Raw genomic sequence first — 18,034 nt, 5'->3', positions numbered from 1 at the left:
AAAACCAAGATCACTAAAATTACTTGAAAGTAATCAATTTGCTAAAATCGAAGAGAGTTCAATAGCTTGAATTAGCATCAACGAGTTAGGTTGGTTGTTTATAAGAGATTTATAATGAAGTGGTAACAGTGAGGAGGCTTGTAGCTACAGACCAGTTAGCCAGAAGGACAGGGTAGTAAACTATCTACTGTCCAGTGGCTTGCAAGATCTGAGGCAGCATGGTTTTTCTAGAGAAAAGTCATGTCGAAACAGATCAGATCAATTTTATTTTTGTTTCTTTGATTGAGTGACTAGAGAATTATATTGAGAGCATGCACTAGATGTGGTTTACTTGGATTTTAATAAAACTTTTGATACAGTCCCACACAAGAGGCTCATGAATAAAATGAGCAGCTTGGGAGTGGATCCCAGGGCAGTGGACTAGATTAGACATTGGTTTGACTGTTAGACAACAGAGTGTAATGGTAATTGGAAGTCTGCCTGAGGAAAGAAAGGTGAATCAGTCCTGGGGCTGCTTCTGTTCAATATCTTTGTGAGCGATATTGTGGAGGGGTTAGAAGGAAACATTTTTTTTCAGACCTGCAACAGAGTGGACATCCTGTGGGAGTAGACAGATTGAGAAGTGATCTAAGGAAGCTTGAAGAGTGCTTGAAGGTTTGGCAATTAAGATTCAATGCCAAAAAGTGCAGAGTCAAGCATTTGGGGTGGAGAAATCCAAATGAGCTGTATGAGATGGGGGTAAGAGACCTCAGGATAATAGTGACTGATGATATGAAGATAGTGAAGCAGTTTGATAAGGGCTAGAGGGGTACTGGGCTACATAGAGAGAAGCATCACTAGGAGCAAAAAGGTGATAATGCCCCCTGTGCTTGTCATTGGTGAGGCCTCACCTGGAGTACTCTGTTTAGTTCTGGAGACTGTATCTCAAAAAAGATAGGGAGAGGATAGAAGTGGTCCAGAGAATGTAACCAAAATGGTGCAGGGTCTACCCCAGAAGACTTATGAGAGGAGACTTGAGCTAAGAAGGGGCATATGATAGATTTTTAAATATTTTTAAAGTATTAAAAATACACAAGATACAAACCTTTTCCAATGGAAAGGAAGCTGTAGAACTAGGCGTCAATACATGAAACTCCAGGGGAGTAGACTTGGGGTCACAGTCACAAATATTTTTTCTCAAAAGGGATGGTAGATGCCCTCCCAGAGATGGTGGTGCAGGCAAAATAGTGATGGACTTCAAAAGGGTTTGGGATAAACACAGAGGGTGCCCCTAGGGATAGAAATGAAGCACTGGGGGTAGCACGTGGTAACCTTTCTGCATGGAGCAGCAGTTATAACCCTGAACACCTTTCTGGGCAGACTGGATTCACCATTTTGTCTTTATCTGCCATCATTTACTATGTCCTTGTTAGAATAGTCTTTGACTATTCCACTGTTTACCATTGAAAGTGGAGAGACGGCTGTCATATCTCTTTCTCCAGATCCCCTCCCTCAGCATCTCTGAAGTGCATTGTAGTTTAACATTTTCTTGATCTTTGTCATTCTGCTGTGCGGTAGAAGATCTCTTGTACTAATATAGGCATTTACAAACTAGACCTTTAGCTTCTTTAAACCAATAATAGACCTGCTCTAAATTAGGGGAAAGGATTTCTTCAATAGCAAGCAGCTGCAGTGTATGTACATACATGGAGCACGTGACCTGCATTGCGTGACTTCTCTGCAGAGCTTTTGATCATGCATGGGAGGGACCCGCACTACATCTGACCAAGGGCTGCTTCGTTTCATTTTAGTGATTTTTACCTATCATTAGGAGTGTATTCTCAAAGTCATGCTGTTTTCACAGATTTTTCATTGTTTATTTTGTTTTTGCCTCTTAGGAGTCAATTCAGAAAGTCTCTTTTCCCATTCTGTGTCTAAGGGAAAAGACCTTTTGTATCTCTGATTAGACATTTCAGCCCTTTTTGAAGTTTTATTTTTGTTGCCACATTGACCACTCTGAGTTGATCACAGCAAGCCGCCTACTTTGCTGAACTATGTTGAACTAGGCCTATGGCCCACCGAGAGTGTCTTCCTGAAAAATATTTCTTCCTTTCACCCTTGATTATTTTTCTCCTGAAGATATCCAGAAACCAGTTAGTAGCTTTGTTCCCAAAGTTACATATCTGTTTGGGAATGTTGCCTTGTATGGCTCAAGGAGAGGCTTCAGACCCCCACCTCACTGTTCCATATGAATCCAGTTTGGAAACTGGCCCTGGAGTCAAGGTAAAGACCCAAAAGTTGTGCTGAGTTCCATTTTTCAGATCCTGCCAGAACAGTCCTTAATTGCTTCAGTGCCTGGCTAGGGCCCAGAAAGGATTTATTCTGCTCTCATTACGTTGAGCCTCAGACAGACATCTTGTTGTCTTGATGTTTTTCCTTTTACTTATATCTTGGAGTGTTCAGACATAGTAGATATCTTCCATGCTCTGAATCGGTCATACCTAGCTCGCCCATATTTTCATGTCTGGCTGGAACTGTCCCAGAGTTCCACTTGTGAAGCTCCCAACTTCGAGGGCCTTCACTCTAGTTAAGCTGTCTTAAAGATAGTCTCAATGTTTCACATGGCAATAGTTGGTAGCTTTCTCTGAGCATTTTGTGAGCCTCAGAGTAGTAGATATTGCAACCCTCCCATACCTCTCAAGGCTTCAGTCTGGATACTGGACATATATGAATCATGGCTGGTATAGCTTTCTACTCTGGCATTGATGCAGACTTCATGAAGGCCTTGGTTTATCATTTCAGTGCAAGTCCTGTCACTGACCATCCCTATCTCAATTCCAGACAGGTTTACACGTCAGCAAGAGCCAGGTCCCTTTTGGCCTGTTCTTCACTTAATTTGGAAGGCCATGTGTGTCCCTACCCAGACCGCTGATTGAGAGAGTCTGAACCAGGGACAAAAGAGGTCATTGCTTATCCAAGTGCTGGGATCACAAGGGCTTATAATCAGTTTTGCCAAGTCCTATCTCACTTATCACTTTGACTGAAATTTATTGGAACTCTGCTAAATGCTTCATCAGGGGAGATGATTTAGAGTCAACAGATAGCAATGGTCCACTGCTAGACTTAATGGCAGGAATACTGCAAGGTGCTCCAATGTCAAACTATTCCAGTGTAGTAAGCCTAATACATGTTGGAGTCTCAGTGGTCACAAGCCACCTTGAGATTACAGGCCTATATATGTAAATCATAGGTCTTGTTGACCTGCTGACTCTCCCGTTTGAATCTAACCAAAGGTCTTCCCTTCCTTATCCCAAACTATCAAGTTGTACTATGGGTGTATCCAACTTGGACTGAGGAGCTCATTTAAAAGAGTTTTCCAAAGCCTATGGGCTCTCCAAGAAAAGAGATGTCTGAATATTCTGAAGGTCTTCAGAAACCCCATGGTCAGCATAATCATGTTAGTTCAAATAGCCAGGTAGTCTTGTTCTACCTGACAAATAGGGTCTTTTGTATTGGGAAGCCACCTTGTGTAAAACTGGACAGTCTCTCGTTGGATAATCCTAATTTCTGTATACCTCATGGAAAATGGAAAAGTCCCGGCAGACAGATGGAAAGAGAAATTTTAAAACCCCATCTTAAACAGTTGATTGTCCTTCCAGTATTTTTGCCTTGCCCTCACATTCACGAGGAAGATGCTGCACTTTAGACTCTGGATTGCAAGAGAACTGCAACCTTCTGTTTGGAGCAAATTAAAGCCCTTTTAAAGGCTTTCTGTTTCTTTTGAAACACACAGACCTGGAATTTTTGTAGAAAAGCCCACCATCCCTAATTAACTAGCACATTTCATTTCTCATTGTTACACCCTTGCAGGATTGACCTTACCAAGACCACGTCATAGCTCAAGCTGTTTGGGCAGTAGCAACTTTGGTTGTCAATCTAAGATTAGCCTACTGGAAGAGATTTGCAAGGCTGAGACATGGAGTTCAGTCCATATATTCACCAAGCAATATTGCCTTGATCTTGTGCCATTCATCACAATTCACACATGATCTTGTGCCATTCATCACAATTCACACATGATCTTGTGCCATTCATCACAATTCACATATGATCTTGTGCCATTCATCACGATTCATACACGATTCCACCTCTTTTGCAAGTTGTTAACCTGCTTTCTGAAGGAAAAGCCTTATGAGATCACTGTGGCAACAATTTTCACAGGGATTCTCCACGGCTAAATGGACGTGCATCTGCAGAGAAGGGGCCCTTTGAAAATGCCCCAAGCTCTCTGCAAGGAAAAGTACATCTACTGTTGACAGTGTGAGTACTTTTCCAGATGGGGAAAAGGGGGTGATCAGCCACGGACGGGCCAGAGAAACGAAATCCCTATGCCTGCTTTCTGTCATTTTACCCCATATACTTTGCACCTGCAGAGTAAAAATCGCTGCTGGCACCAGCCTGCCATACATTTCAAAGGGTAAACTGCCGGCTTGCTGAAAATTACCCGAGGAAAGAGCTTTGTTAAAATTGTCTTCCCTGTGTGCTGGCTCGTGCCCAGGGACCCATTCTGTATCATAGGCGCGTGTGTGCGCGCATGTTAGAAAATAGGCTTAGCGCGCACACACGTGCGCGTAATTTTAAGTGAGTGTGCGCTTGTGCGTGCATATCCTGCTTCCATGTAAGTGGGGCAAATTTAAAAGGGGCACACATCCACACCATTGCCAGTGTCAGCAGTTTGTTCCCAGTTCGCCCAGGCAAAGGATAGGACTTTCAAACCCTCTTAGTTTATTTATTTATTTATTTATTTATTTGTTTTTATCGCGTTTTATATACTGTCGTTCGGTATCGCCATCACAACGGTTTACAAAAGATCGCTTTCCACAAAACATAAAGGCATGCAGCAGAGTAATTTGACAATTTTATGCTAGTAAATATTCTAAGAGTCATTCGGGTATCATTATGTATAATTTGTAATAGTCATTTATGGGTAGTGTCATTCGGAGTTTCGGTAGGCTTTAGTGAACAACCATGTTTTTAGTTCTTTTTTTGAAGGTTTTTAGGTTTTGTTGTGTTCTCAGTTCTGTTGGGAGGGAGTTCCAAATTTCAGGGCTTCCTAGGGAAAAGGGATAATCTCCCTTTTCCCCCTGTTAATCCTGACCCTTAAAATCCCGTTGATCTGTGTAACATTTTCTGTTTTATGACTTGCACGCCATCCATAGCAGAAGTAAAGTTATGTGGCAGGGGTCCCTGGTGCGTGCTTGTGGCGCATAAGTAATTTACGTGCTGGTTTCATTGAGAGATCCAGGAACGACCATGGCCCGCTCCTTTTTAGAAAACATTTGTGCACGCAGTAGGAGATGTGCGTGCATCCGGGCAGCTTTTAAACTCCTGAGAATTTTCAAAATGAAAAATAAGTGCATACTTTTGCTTTGAAAATTTGGGCAAAGTCCCTGGACTTTGCACCAGTGTGGGCATTTAGAAAACTACATCCTACATGTGTTCCTAATAACATTTTGGTTTGGCGTTCTATCCATATCAAATTTTCAGGACACAATGAAGACATGAGTGCTCTGGCAGATTCTGGGACATGTGCACAGTTCTAGAAAAAGGAGGTTCCTTTAGTTCCGGTTGGAACTTCTTGTTCTTGCTTTCAGCATTTGCTGATTTTTAAACTGAGTGGCCTTCAGTCTGGTGTCACGCGAGTCCTTTCCCACATGTGTTCAGGAGCTTTCTCTGGATGACATCTGAGATGCATATGAATAATTCCATTGAGCTGCTGCTGTTTGAAATCTGTGCATTGGAGGGATGTAATGTCACACCCTAGGCAGATGTGTGCAAGGATATAGAATCTTTTACCTCTAAGCCATGTCTTCAGATCGGGATCAGGTTGGTTGAGCCTGAAAGTCATTCAGTGACATATGAAGTGAGAGGGCGATATCTAACCAGTTCCCTCTGGACAGGTGTCCTCCTCACTAAAACCACCATCATGGTTCGCCCTGCTTGTTCTCAGTCTCTGCAGAGAGGCAAGGAAGGAATAGGTCTAGAGAATGAATTATCTTCACGCTCTTATTGATGATCCCTGCAAAGCGGGGTTGAGGTATTTTACCAGAGCAATATGGGGAAGCCGGCACTGTCGCTGCCCATGTTGTCTCTTCTGTGGATAAATGGAGCACTTCAGGGTCCAGTATGACTAATCTAGAACATTTTACAAGCTCTAAAAATCATTAGAAAGATATTTTAAGAGTCAAATACATATTATTGCAAAAAGCTGTATGAGATCACTCAGCTCCACTGTGAGGACCATGTGCTCTGAAATTGTAGATTATTGTCCTTGACTAGACAATGAATTTTACTGTAATGTAAGCAGGATGGTAAGACCGGAGAATGTGTTACAGTACAGTAGTTGCTATCATTATCCATCTGTACCTAGAAGCTGTAGCTTAAATTCTATAGGCATCATTAGGTCTGATGATGAAAATGTAACACAAACACATTTTCAGGATCAGTCAGGCCAGTAGAGAAGTGCTTGTAATGTCTATGTAGGTGCCCTCAGGGTAAGAAAAGTATCATAACTGGAAGGGTAAACGTATTGTGGGGAGGGAGTGTGACATCCCAATTTCAGCTGAAAGTGAGGAATGTGACAGGGTCATGGTGGCAGCTGAAGGGGACCTGTGTGATCAGGAAAGCTCGTCTACGATATCAGCAGACAGTTTTTACATTGGTCCAAAAAGGGGTACCCAGAAGAGATGATAAAGCTATGAAAAAGCCTATGAGCAGTGTAGCAGAAATCTTTTGGACGGTTTGACGCCAGAAGTTAAACGAACTGGAGTGGAAACATTTAGGGGGTAATTTTGCAAGTGCTCGCATAGATTCAAAGTCAAGATGCCTGTGGACATTACACCAGCTTGCAAAGGGCAAGGATGTGCGTACTTTCCCTTTTGAAAACGATCCCATCAAGCCCACCCATTCACATTTAACCCTGCTATAATAGGTGCGCATGGTTTGGGTTGAACCTGTTTCAAGGGAAGGCTGTGTATAAGTATAACACAACATACCTTTTTCAAAATGCAAAAGCACGCATGGACGTGCAAGCTCCTCCCCAGCCCCTGCAAGGCCTCTGCTCGCCGTCGATTAAAAGTACGTGCATGCAGACCCTCTGCACGCTATTACCGGCATACCGGATGGGCGGGTTTGTGAAAGGTCATTTCCATGGCAAAAGTGTGGTTCGACCCATAGAGATAACTTTCTGAAAATAATTACGCTCCCTGTGGGTCGAGAAAGGGGACGGAAATGGATTCTCCTGCACCGAGGTAGGAACCTAAGAGCGGGATTCATTCCCGTGTGTCTGATGCACGCAGCTTGAGCCTCTCTAGGCTGGGTTTGCCCCTTCACACTCGTGAGCGGGCGTGCAGGGTACTGTGGCCCCCCTGGCTCTGCTGATGGGTTTTTTCAGAGGTGGAGATGGAATGGTGACGTGGGGAGGAGAATCAAAGATAACTATATTAAAAACAACAAAGTGCGAGAAAGTTGATTTTTTTTTTTTTGTCTGCTGCATTCGTTAACATGGCCTTCAGACTTTGAGATGTACTGTTCGTTAGAACCCCTCTGGATTAAGATTCTGTGGACCAGATGTACTAATCGTTTGTCCCATAGAGACAAAGACAATCGTCAAAGCCATTTTCCTGGGTAAATTGGCTGGCTAAAAATAGCCCTCCTCCCTCCCCCCAAAAAAAAACTTGGCTGAAACCCTGCGCAGTTTCACAATGTGGGTACTTTTAGCCATGTTTAGGGGAGGCAGATCGGAAGTTAAAGTGCATAGATTGAGTCCCCCTCCCCCCTCGTCCCCCGTCACCTGTTTTTTTTTTTTTCCTCAGAGAAATTTTCCCCTGCTCAAAAGAGCAGAAACAGAAGTCCACAGTTACTTCAAAACTGTGACATTTTTCAATAGGACAGTAATTATGCATTTTCCCTTTGCAAAGGAGCCTTCACTTTGCTCTTAAGTGGGCTGTCTGGAAATAGTCTCCAAAATGTGGAAAACTCTTTAGTACATCTGACCCTATGATTTTTGTGTTGCTAAGTTGTACCTTTATTTTAAGCACGCTTTGAATGTGAAGTTACGAGCCTACCGACCGCGCTTCAGCGATTGATACTAAAAGGAAGAATAAAATATTCAATCTTCTATTGCTAGTGTCGCGCTGATGAACCACAGTTGCTGTCCGAACGTGATAGTCACATACAAGGGCACGCTGGCGGAAGTCCGAGCTGTTCAGGTGATCAGTGCGGGAGAAGAGGTGAGTGCGCTGCTTTGGTGTCTGCCTGCATTTGATTCTTTGTTTTTAGCAAAGTGATATCAAGATTTGATCTCTCTGCACCAGGGAGCTCCTATTCTAAGTTTGAGCACAGAGAGGTTGGGTGATGTACTCGAGGTTACAGCAGGACTGGTGGAAGTGGGATTGGCTCATGCAGTGAAGCCATAGTCAGATCATTGGCCAGCTGAGTTGACTGCACAAACATGGGCAGTCCAATTTTGCCATAAAATGGCTCTCTCAAAGTATTACAAAGTTCTAGCCTGAGAATAGTGAGGCCCATGTAATAGGATGACAGAATTATCAGTTGGACTTGCCTGCACTTGTCATCTTGTAAGTCACAATACACGAGTGCTGTGCTGGGCCGCCTGTTTAATTTGGCATCTTGCGTAAGTTAGCACAAACATTCATTGTCTTCAGTGATTGCTGTACGTGATGTGTCACTCCAGCAATCCCATCACGGCTGGTCTGGCTATTACTCTTCTGCTTTTAAGCCATGCTGGCCTAACAGTATTTGGCCTTCTGTCTACACTGGCATAAACGCCTAGTTACAACATTTTCATCAAGCAACGGCAAGCCACAAGGGAAGCAAGGCTTGTCTGATTTCACTTTTTCAGTTTCCACCTCACTGCATTCTGCTGTTCACTTTGCTTCTTATAATAAAAAAACAGGATAACATGTATAAGGACACATTGGGCAGGGAATTTTAAAACAACAGTAGTCTTTATGACCAATGGTAGTCTGAAGAGGTGTAATTATTTATTATTATAGACAGCGTGCAAGTGCGAGCAGAAGACTGCAGTAATATGCAGCCATTTGAATGTATTGACCCTTTAAAACATTTCCTTGTGTGACTTATTTGGGCTTACTCAGCAAGTTTTAGAAGCTAAGGACAGCAAAAAAGGACCATCAGGTCTGTCTAGTCTTCCCAAATTTGCTCCAGTTACAAGGCCATAGACCCAGTTGATCTCTGGCTTTCCACGCAATTTTTTTGGAACTAAGGAATTCCATTACTATTTTTGTCTCCTCCCCTTCCACTGGGAGGTTATTCCATCCACCCACTACCCTTTCTGTGAAGAAGTCTTTTCTGATGTTGCTGCTGAATTTACGCCCTTGACACCTCATATTGTGACCTCTTGTTTGGAGAAAGACCGATACGTCACGCATATCCAGCACAGCTCTCTGCTTCAACGGCAGGGGGAATGAAGAAAAGTGGATCTATATACTGACAACAACCAACAAGGACTGAATTACATAGTCTGGGTAAACAAATAAGCATGGGTGTAGCTTGCTTATTGTGGCGGTTACTACCCCTAACTAATTAAGCTAGATATTCACTTAGATGCAGTTCCAACACTGCTCTCTACATTAATGGTGGGGGTGGAAGGGAAATAGAACCAAAATGTTACTAAGAGCCAAGACTAACAGAAGTATGAGAAAAAAAAAATAAATAAAAAGTGCAAAGCTTGCTGGGCAGACTGGATGGACCGTTTGGTCTTCTTCTGCCGTCATTTCTATGTTTCATTTCATTTCTATGTTTCTTGTTCTCAATAATTCTTTGCTCTGGAAAAGTTTGGTGTCTTGTGCCTGATTTATATGAGGTATTTGAAAATCTTTCATATCCCTCCTCATCTATAGGGTTTGTATATTTAGATGCTTAAGAGATGTTTTGTGAAGCCTCACTTGGCGCAGGCTTGTTTAGATTTCATCCACATGTTTTTAAACAAGAGATTCCTCTATTAAATACTTATGGTACATCCAGTGAACCTGTGCCAAAATGAATGCTATTGAGTTAACCTTCTGCAGCCCTAGCCACATAATGCTTTTATGCCATTCTTAAGCATCCACAACACCACTTCTCTGCAAACTTTAGTAGTGATAAAGTTTTATTTTTCTTTCTTATATAACATAAAAGCATTATGTGGCTCAGGCTGCAGAAGGTCAAATAAATGTCTCCTCAAACTCTGCTTCTGAATAAGCCTGAAACACTTAACAGTTCCTCCTCTTAGAAAAGCATGGTAAGCCTTGGACTCTGTCCGTACGCTGAATGTTTTTAACAGTTGCTGCATTGTCCTAATGCATGGCCTCTGTCTCCATCTGCTGGTTCTCTATAGTAACTACTGACAAGACTCTCCACAATTCATATTTTAAATATGGTAATACAAGGTTACCAAACAAAAAATATAAAATGATGCCTTTTTATTGGGCAAGCTTAATACATTTCCTGACTAGCTTTTGGTTTTTGACACTCAGGTACAAAAACCGGAATCACACTGTTTTAAAATGTGAGAGCATCTTTGTGGTGTTTGGACATGTGCTTTACTGGTACAGAACCTACAGAGATCATTATTCAGCGCGTTTGAATCTCCTGACCCCTGGCAGTGGATAAGGTTTAGCCAAGTAAGTCCATTATGCAGCTCAGAATTAACCTGGATAAAAAAAGAGGTTCCAGGAGGGAGGGTTAAATTTAGCAGAGGGCTGTCGATATTCAGCGCTACCCAAAAACGTTTAACCAAATAAGTGTAGTCAAAAATGATCTGGGTAAACATAAGCTGGATATTATTAAACCTAAAGAGGTGTATATCCAGTAGGACTTGCTTCCTACTGAATATCTTGCTTCAAGTACTCGAGAAACTAACCTCTCACCGCACCACTAAATATGGACCTTTATAATTTTCCAAAACATTTATTTATTTTCAGTTTTTTATGGCACCCTGCCTAGAGGGCATTACAGGCACAATGTGGGTTTTAATGTTAACAAAATACAATACATAATAAATGAGAGAACAGCGCAAAGGACCTCCAGCATCCGGATAAACTAATCTTTTTTTTTTTTATTTATGTTTTATTAATTATAACATTTATTTACAAAATGCAATAATCAAGGCATACAAGAAACATTTTTAACCTTTAAACAGGTCACATTTATACTCTTCATTATAGAATCATAGTCAAGTCCACATCAAGGGGTACGGGAGGAGATCCTACCTGCTGCACTTTTTTCCTTTTTGCAACCTTAACTCCTTAAACATTCAAAACTTCACTTGGTGATTTGTCCTTTAAGAAGCGATCCAAGTGAGTGGGGTCAGTAAAAATAAACTTATTATTCTGGTAAGTAATATAACATTTGCAGGGAAATTTCAAGAAATAACTAGCTCCCAGATCAAGAGCTTGTTCCCTGTACGTACCAGGATCAGTCCAGGACACCTGGGTTGTGACTCCGCACCAGTAGATGGAGACAGACTAAAACTTGTGGGCGGAGCCATATATGCCCCTGTGCCAGTCACAGCCCCTCAGTCTTACTCTGTCTCCAGTAGATGGTGCAGGTCCGGTCACAGCTCCTCCCTGCCCTGATTCTGGTACTCCGTCAGGGTTGGTTTTCTTTTCTTTTGGGTTAGGCCAGGTTAGGCTTTTGGTTCTTTAATTGGAATTTTTGCCAAATTGTCACTGACGTCCGTCTGCCCTGCCTCCCAGGGGGGTTGAGAGGTCCTGAGGGGACTACCCCCCCCCCCCCGGTTGAGGCCACTGCTAGGGTCGAGGACCCAGCTTTGCTAATTAGCAGTGTCAGGGGTGACACCGGGGAGCCCGGTTCACTCACCCCTGCTGGACTAGGGCTCCAGGACCGCGGACAGCGACAGGCCTTGTTTTTGTAAAAAAAAAAAAAAAAAAAAAAAGTTTTGTCTGTTTTTATTCGGCTCTCTGTTCCTTGCGTCGCCGCTCTCGGGGGGGGCGCCGCTGACAGGGGGGAGGCTGCTCCTTGCGTCGCCGCTCTCGGGGGGGGGGGCGCCGCTGACAGGGGGGAGGCCGTTCGCGCGAAATTTTTTTTTCCTTTTCTTCATTTTGATTTCTGTTGCGGCCCTCTTCGCGCCGTTTCACTGGCATGCCTCGTGGCTCCGCTTGCCGAGCCTGTGGCTCGGCGCGCGCGCGTCTCTCTCGCGACGGTCTATGCGCTTCCTGCATCCCGGGCGATGAAGGGTCGTCCGGGGCGTCTCGGGGGACTCGTGTGCGGCGCGCGCGACCACCGCCGAGCGGGGGGGGGGAGCGTTAGAGAAGCCCCAGGATTTGTTCCCGCTTAGCGCGGGAGTGGCGGCCATTTTAGCCACGGGCCGCGAAATGGCGCGGGAAGCGGCAGGGCCTGCGGCCTTGCCTCCTGCGCTGTCTCCTCAGCGGGACCCGGCGGGGGGGGAGTCCCTCGGGGGACCCGGGGTCCCCGGGGAGCCCAGATGAGGCTGATTCGGATTCCAGCTCGTTTTCAGAGGACTTTGCGCTTTTGCTGCGCAAAGTCCTGAAATGTAGGAAAAGTAAGGGCAAGCGCGGCCGGAGGGAGTCCTGCAGGGCTCCACCGCCGAAGAAGTCCAACAGTGGGCCCCCGAGTGCTTCCAGGGGGAAACGTCCTCCGCGTGGCGTCCCACAGGAGGCGGACCCGGATTCCTCCACGGGGGCGGACACTGATGCCTCTGAAGAGCCACAAAAAGGGGCCGATGACGTGGCAGGGGACGGATCCGCTCCAGCTGCAGCAGGAAAGGCGTCACAGGCAGCGGAGGGCGACGATCCCAAGGTGGTCCGGCTATTCCGTAGGGAAGAATTGCCACCTCTAATTCCAGCCATTCTCCAGGAACTGGGAATAGACCCCCCTCCGGCGGTGGTTCGTCAAGAAGCGAACATGGATCCGGTCCTGTTAGACCTCACGGGTCCGGCAGTTGCTTTTCCGTTCCATTTTTCTTCAACGGACATCATGTTCCGGGAATGGGACACTCCGGAGTTAGGTTTGAAGGTTAGCAAGGCCATGGACAAGCTTTACCCGCTCCCGGAGGATGCGCTGGACCTTCTCAAGCTCCCCAAGGTGGATTCAGCGGTTTCGGCGGTAACGAAGAGATCTACTATTCCAGTTACGGGAGCGACAGCCCTTCGGGACCTTCAGGACAGGAAGCTAGAAGTACAGCTCAAGAAGATTTTTGAGGTTTCAGCGCTAGGAATACGGGCCGCCATGTGTACGAATTTCGCTTTGGGAGCTAGCTTGCGCTGGGCTCAGGTCCTCCAAGCCAATGCGGATCTTTCGGCGGACGAGGCAGCGCAAGCGGATAAGTTGGAGGCGGCAATAGCATATGGCGCAGATGCACTCCACGATCTGCTGCGCACTTCGTCTAGATCCCTGGTGGCGGCTGTCTCGGCGCGCCGCCTCCTGTGGCTCCGCAACTGGGCGGCGGATGGCTCTTCTAAGGCTCACCTCGGGGCGCTGCCATTCAAGGGTAAGTTACTGTTTAGCAAGGAATTAGATGATTTAATGGCTTCCCTGGGGGAAAATAGGGCTTTCAGGTTGCCTGAAGATAGATCCAGGTCGCTGTCTTCCTTTGCATCCAGGTCCCGCTTTCGTGGGCCCAGGAAGTCGCGCCCTCAAAGGTCGTCGGGGCAATCGTACAGGTCTTCCTCCTCCCGTACCCCACAGTGGCGGCAGCAGCAGCAGTCTTTTCACCAGCAGTCCTTTCGTGGGAGGCGCTATGGTAGACCAGGGGGTGCCCTGGCCATCATGGCGCCCAAATCTTCACAATGAAAGGGGGTCGGCCCTTCTCCCGCCGCAGCCTCAGCACGCCGTTCCCAACGTCGGGGCGCGGTTGCTGTCGTTCTACGAGAGATGGGCCGGAATAACGTCGGACCAGTGGGTCCTCACCGTGATAAGACACGGCTACGCGTTAGATTTTGCTCACACTCCAGTGGACAAGTTCCTTGTGTCACCCTGCAAGGCTCCCGAGAAGAAGGCGGCGGTGCTAGACACCATCCGCCGCCTAGAGGACTTGGGAGCTATCTCCCCCGTTCCGGTCAGCCAGCACGGCAAAGGCCGTTACTCCATTTACTTCATCGTACCAAAGAAGGACGGCACGTCCCGACCAATTCTGGATCTCAAAGGGGTGAACCGATGCCTTCGCGTTCCTCGCTTCAAAATGGAGACGATTCGGTCGGTCATCGCCGCAGTCCGGCCAGGCGAGTTCCTGGCCTCCCTGGACCTCACGGAGGCGTATCTTCACATAGGCATTCAGCCGTCGTTCCAACGCTTCCTCAGATTCTGCATTCTGGGCCGGCATTACCAGTTTCGGGCGCTCCCGTTTGGGCTCGCAACGGCCCCTCGTACATTCACGAAGGTGATGGTCGTGGTGGCGGCGCAACTGCGCCGAGAAGGTCTCCTGGTCCATCCCTACCTGGACGATTGGTTGATTCGGGCGAAGTCCGAGGATCAGTGTCGGATGGCGGTGGACAGGGTCCTCCATCTGTTGCAGTCCCTGGGATGGGTGGTCAACTTCAGCAAGAGTCATCTGACACCCACGCAGTCCTTGGAATATCTGGGAGCTCTTTTCGACACGAAGCAGGGCAAGGTGTTTCTGTCGCTCGAACGGAGGGGCAAACTGCAAACTCAGGTGCACCGCTTGTTGTCTCTTCGCCAGCCGCGGGTCTGCGACTACCTTACGGTCCTAGGGTCTATGGCTTCCACGCTGGCGCTGGTTCCCTGGGCGTTCGCTCATCTGCGACCCTTACAGTCATCCTTGCTTTCCCGCTGGAAGCCGGTCTCGGAGGACTTCCATTTACCGCTTCCTCTAGCGGGACACGCGAGGTCCAGCCTGCGGTGGTGGCTGGACCCCAGTCATCTTTCCGCCGGAGTCTCTCTCCTGGTGCCCAGTTGGACAGTGGTGACCACGGATGCCAGCCTCTCCGGTTGGGGAGCGGTCTGCCTAGGGAGCTCAGTTCAAGGCCTATGGTCAGTATCGCAAGCCCAGTGGTCTATCAATCGCCTAGAGACCAGGGCGGTCCGTCTGGCCCTGCAGGCTTTTCTACCGTTGCTGTGGGGAAAGGCAGTCCGAGTGTTGTCGGACAATGCGACCACCGTGGCATACATCAACCGGCAGGGGGGGACACGGAGCCCCCAGGTGGCAGAAGAAGCTCAGCGCTTGATGGCCTGGTCGGAGCTACATCTCAGCAACCTCGCAGCGTCTCACATTGCGGGAGTCGACAACATGCAGGCGGACTATCTCAGCCGTCATCGTCTGGATCCCGGAGAGTGAGAGCTGGGGGACGAAGCGTTTCTTCTCATTTGCGAAACGTGGGGGGTGCCCCACATGGATCTGATGGCCACGTGGCACAACGCGAAGGCCCCGCGATTTTACAGTCGACGTCGAGAGCGGGGGGCAGAAGGCGTCGATGCGTTGGTGCTTCCCTGGCCGACGGATGTGCTGCTCTACGTGTTTCCCCCGTGGCCGATGATCGGCAAGATTCTACGGCGCATAGAGTTGCACCCGGCCAACGTGATCTTGGTGGCACCGGAGTGGCCTCGCCGGCCGTGGTTCGCAGACCTCGTACAACTGGCAGTAGCGGCACCCCTTCGGTTCCAGGGAATGGCGGCCCTACTCCATCAGGGCCCCGTCTGTTTGGAGGATGCGGATCACTTCTGTCTCGCGGCATGGCTTTTGAGAGGAATCGACTGAAGAGAAAAGGTTATTCAGATGCGGTGGTGGCCACGCTACTGCGTTCCAGGAAGCAGTCGACGTCCTTGGCTTACGTCCGTGTCTGGGTGGTCTTTGAGGACTGGTGCGTGCAGCGCGGGGTGGACCCCACTTCGGCTTCCGTCTCTGATGTTCTGGCCTTCCTCCAGGCGGGTCTGGCCAAAGGTCTGGCGTGCAGTTCCCTACGGGTCCAAGTGGCGGCGCTTGGGTGTTTGCGAGGTAAGTCTCTGGCGCTTCACCCGGATATTGCTCGTTTCCTTCGGGGTGCTAAGCACCTTCGCCCCCCGTTACGTCTTCTTTGTCCGGCTTGGAACCTCAATTGGGTTCTCTCCGCTCTATGCACGGCGCCGTTTGAGCCCTTGAAACGCGCAACTCTTAAGGATCTCACTTTAAAAACGGCATTCTTGGTGGCGATTGCCTCGGCACGGCGTGTTTCCGAGTTACAGGCCCTGTCCTGTAGGGAACCTTTCTTGCGTATCTCCGAGTCGGGGGTTTCCTTACGGACGGTTCCTTCCTTTCTTCCGAAAGTGGTCTCGTCGTTTCACGTGAATCAATCGGTGGAGTTGCCCGCTTTTGCGTGCGGAGACTCCTCTGTTACAGAAGAGAGGGAGTTACGGAAGCTTGACGTGCGGAGATCCCTTCTCCGATATCTGGAGGTTACTAATCCGTTTCGGGTCACAGATCATCTGTTTGTCCTGTTCTCTGGACCAAAGAAAGGAGCTGCAGCGTCCCGCACAACGATCGCTCGTTGGCTCAAGCAGGCCATTGGTTCGGCGTACTTGGTGCGGGGAAAACCTCTTCCTGTGGGGCTGCGGGCTCACTCGACTTGATCTCAAGCAGCGTCTTGGGCGGAAGCTTCTCAGGTGTCGCCTCAAGAGATTTGTAGGGCGGCCACCTGGAAGTCGTTGCATACTTTTATCCGGCATTACCGGCTGGATGTTCGGGCTACCGATTCCGGGGGTTTTGGAGAGAGGGTTCTCCGAGCGGGACTCTCTGCTTCCCACCCTCAGTAGGTTGCTCTGGTACATCCCAGGTGTCCTGGACTGATCCTGGTACGTACAGGGAAAGGAAAATTAGTTTCTTACCTGATAATTTTCGTTCCTGTAGTACCACGGATCAGTCCAGGATCCCGCCCGCAGTGCTGCGCTGAAGTAATGGAGAGTCCGCTCTGTGTTTTTTGATTTGTTCTGTTTCGCTTGTTCGCTCTCTCGGTTGGAGAGTCCGGTTCCAGAGGGGGTGTTTCTTCCCCGTTAGTTAGCGGTATCTAGTTTTGTTTACTTCTCTGGTTGTGTTCTACTTTGACATTCCGTAAGACTGAGGGGCTGTGACTGGCACAGGGGCATATATGGCTCCGCCCACAAGTTTTAGTCTGTCTCCATCTACTGGTGCGGAGTCACAACCCAGGTGTCCTGGACTGATCCGTGGTACTACAGGAACGAAAATTATCAGGTAAGAAACTAATTTTCCTTTTTTTTAAATTCAAAAATTGTTTTCTACGTGCTTGGGTAGCACGCGAAACATCCGGAAAAATCTGGATTTTCTGCCCGCAAAATATGAAATCTTTTACTTGAAAATATTTTGAAAAAAATAAGTCTCTATCCTTTTTTAAAGAAAAAGAAACCAACAAAGTGGCTCTTGTATGTACGTTATCCATGGAGTCCTCCAAAAATGTGGAGACTCCTGGGTTACCTAATATATCTGTACCCCCCTCTGGAACTTGGAGCACTCTTCTATTAGGTAAATAATACAATCTAGATAATACTGGGACCTTATTACTCTCAAAGGACAATATCTCCACAACATATTTATTAAACAATTCGACAGCTGATAACAATCGAGTTTTAGGGAAGTTCAATAACCTCAAATTAAATGATCTAAGTTCGTTCTCCAAACTTTCTATTTGATTGTGCATTGCCAAATTGTCTTTAATGAAAGTAGTATTGGTATTATATATCACATTTACTTGTGGGTTTAATACTGCAAGCGCTTGTTCGGCTTTAGTAGCCCTACTTTCCAAATCCTCAAATTTGGATCGTACCTGAAGGGAGAACTCATGCACTTGTGAAACAGATTTAGATAATTTTTTATCGATTTTTGCCGATAACCTCCATACATCCAAAAGTGTAACACTTTCTGGTTCTACATTGCATTCATCACCCTCTTCAGTTATATCTGGCAGTACCATTGGACATGGGACTCCCACACATGGGGCAACATTGTTATTACTAACTGAAGTTCTAATTTCTTCCGTATCATTTA

General features: G+C 47.1%; 1 protein-coding gene across 2 annotated transcripts in view; it reads left to right on the top strand.

Moving 5' to 3' along the window:
* SMYD2 (SET and MYND domain containing 2) overlaps nt 1-18,034 on the top strand; it is a 132,438-nt gene that overhangs the window by 80,165 nt on the left and 34,239 nt on the right. For both annotated transcript variants that reach the window (XM_029593211.1, XM_029593210.1), the window contains exon 7: nt 8,168-8,270. In XM_029593211.1, coding sequence (XP_029449071.1) covers nt 8,168-8,270 — 103 coding nt within the window. The remainder of the gene's footprint in view (nt 1-8,167; nt 8,271-18,034) is intronic.

Source organism: Rhinatrema bivittatum, chromosome 3 (genome assembly GCF_901001135.1).
Source record: "Rhinatrema bivittatum chromosome 3, aRhiBiv1.1, whole genome shotgun sequence".
Taxonomy (NCBI): Eukaryota; Metazoa; Chordata; class Amphibia; order Gymnophiona; family Rhinatrematidae; genus Rhinatrema; species Rhinatrema bivittatum.
Note: the sequence above shows the minus strand (reverse complement) of the source record. Positions and strands in the feature narration are given on the sequence as shown.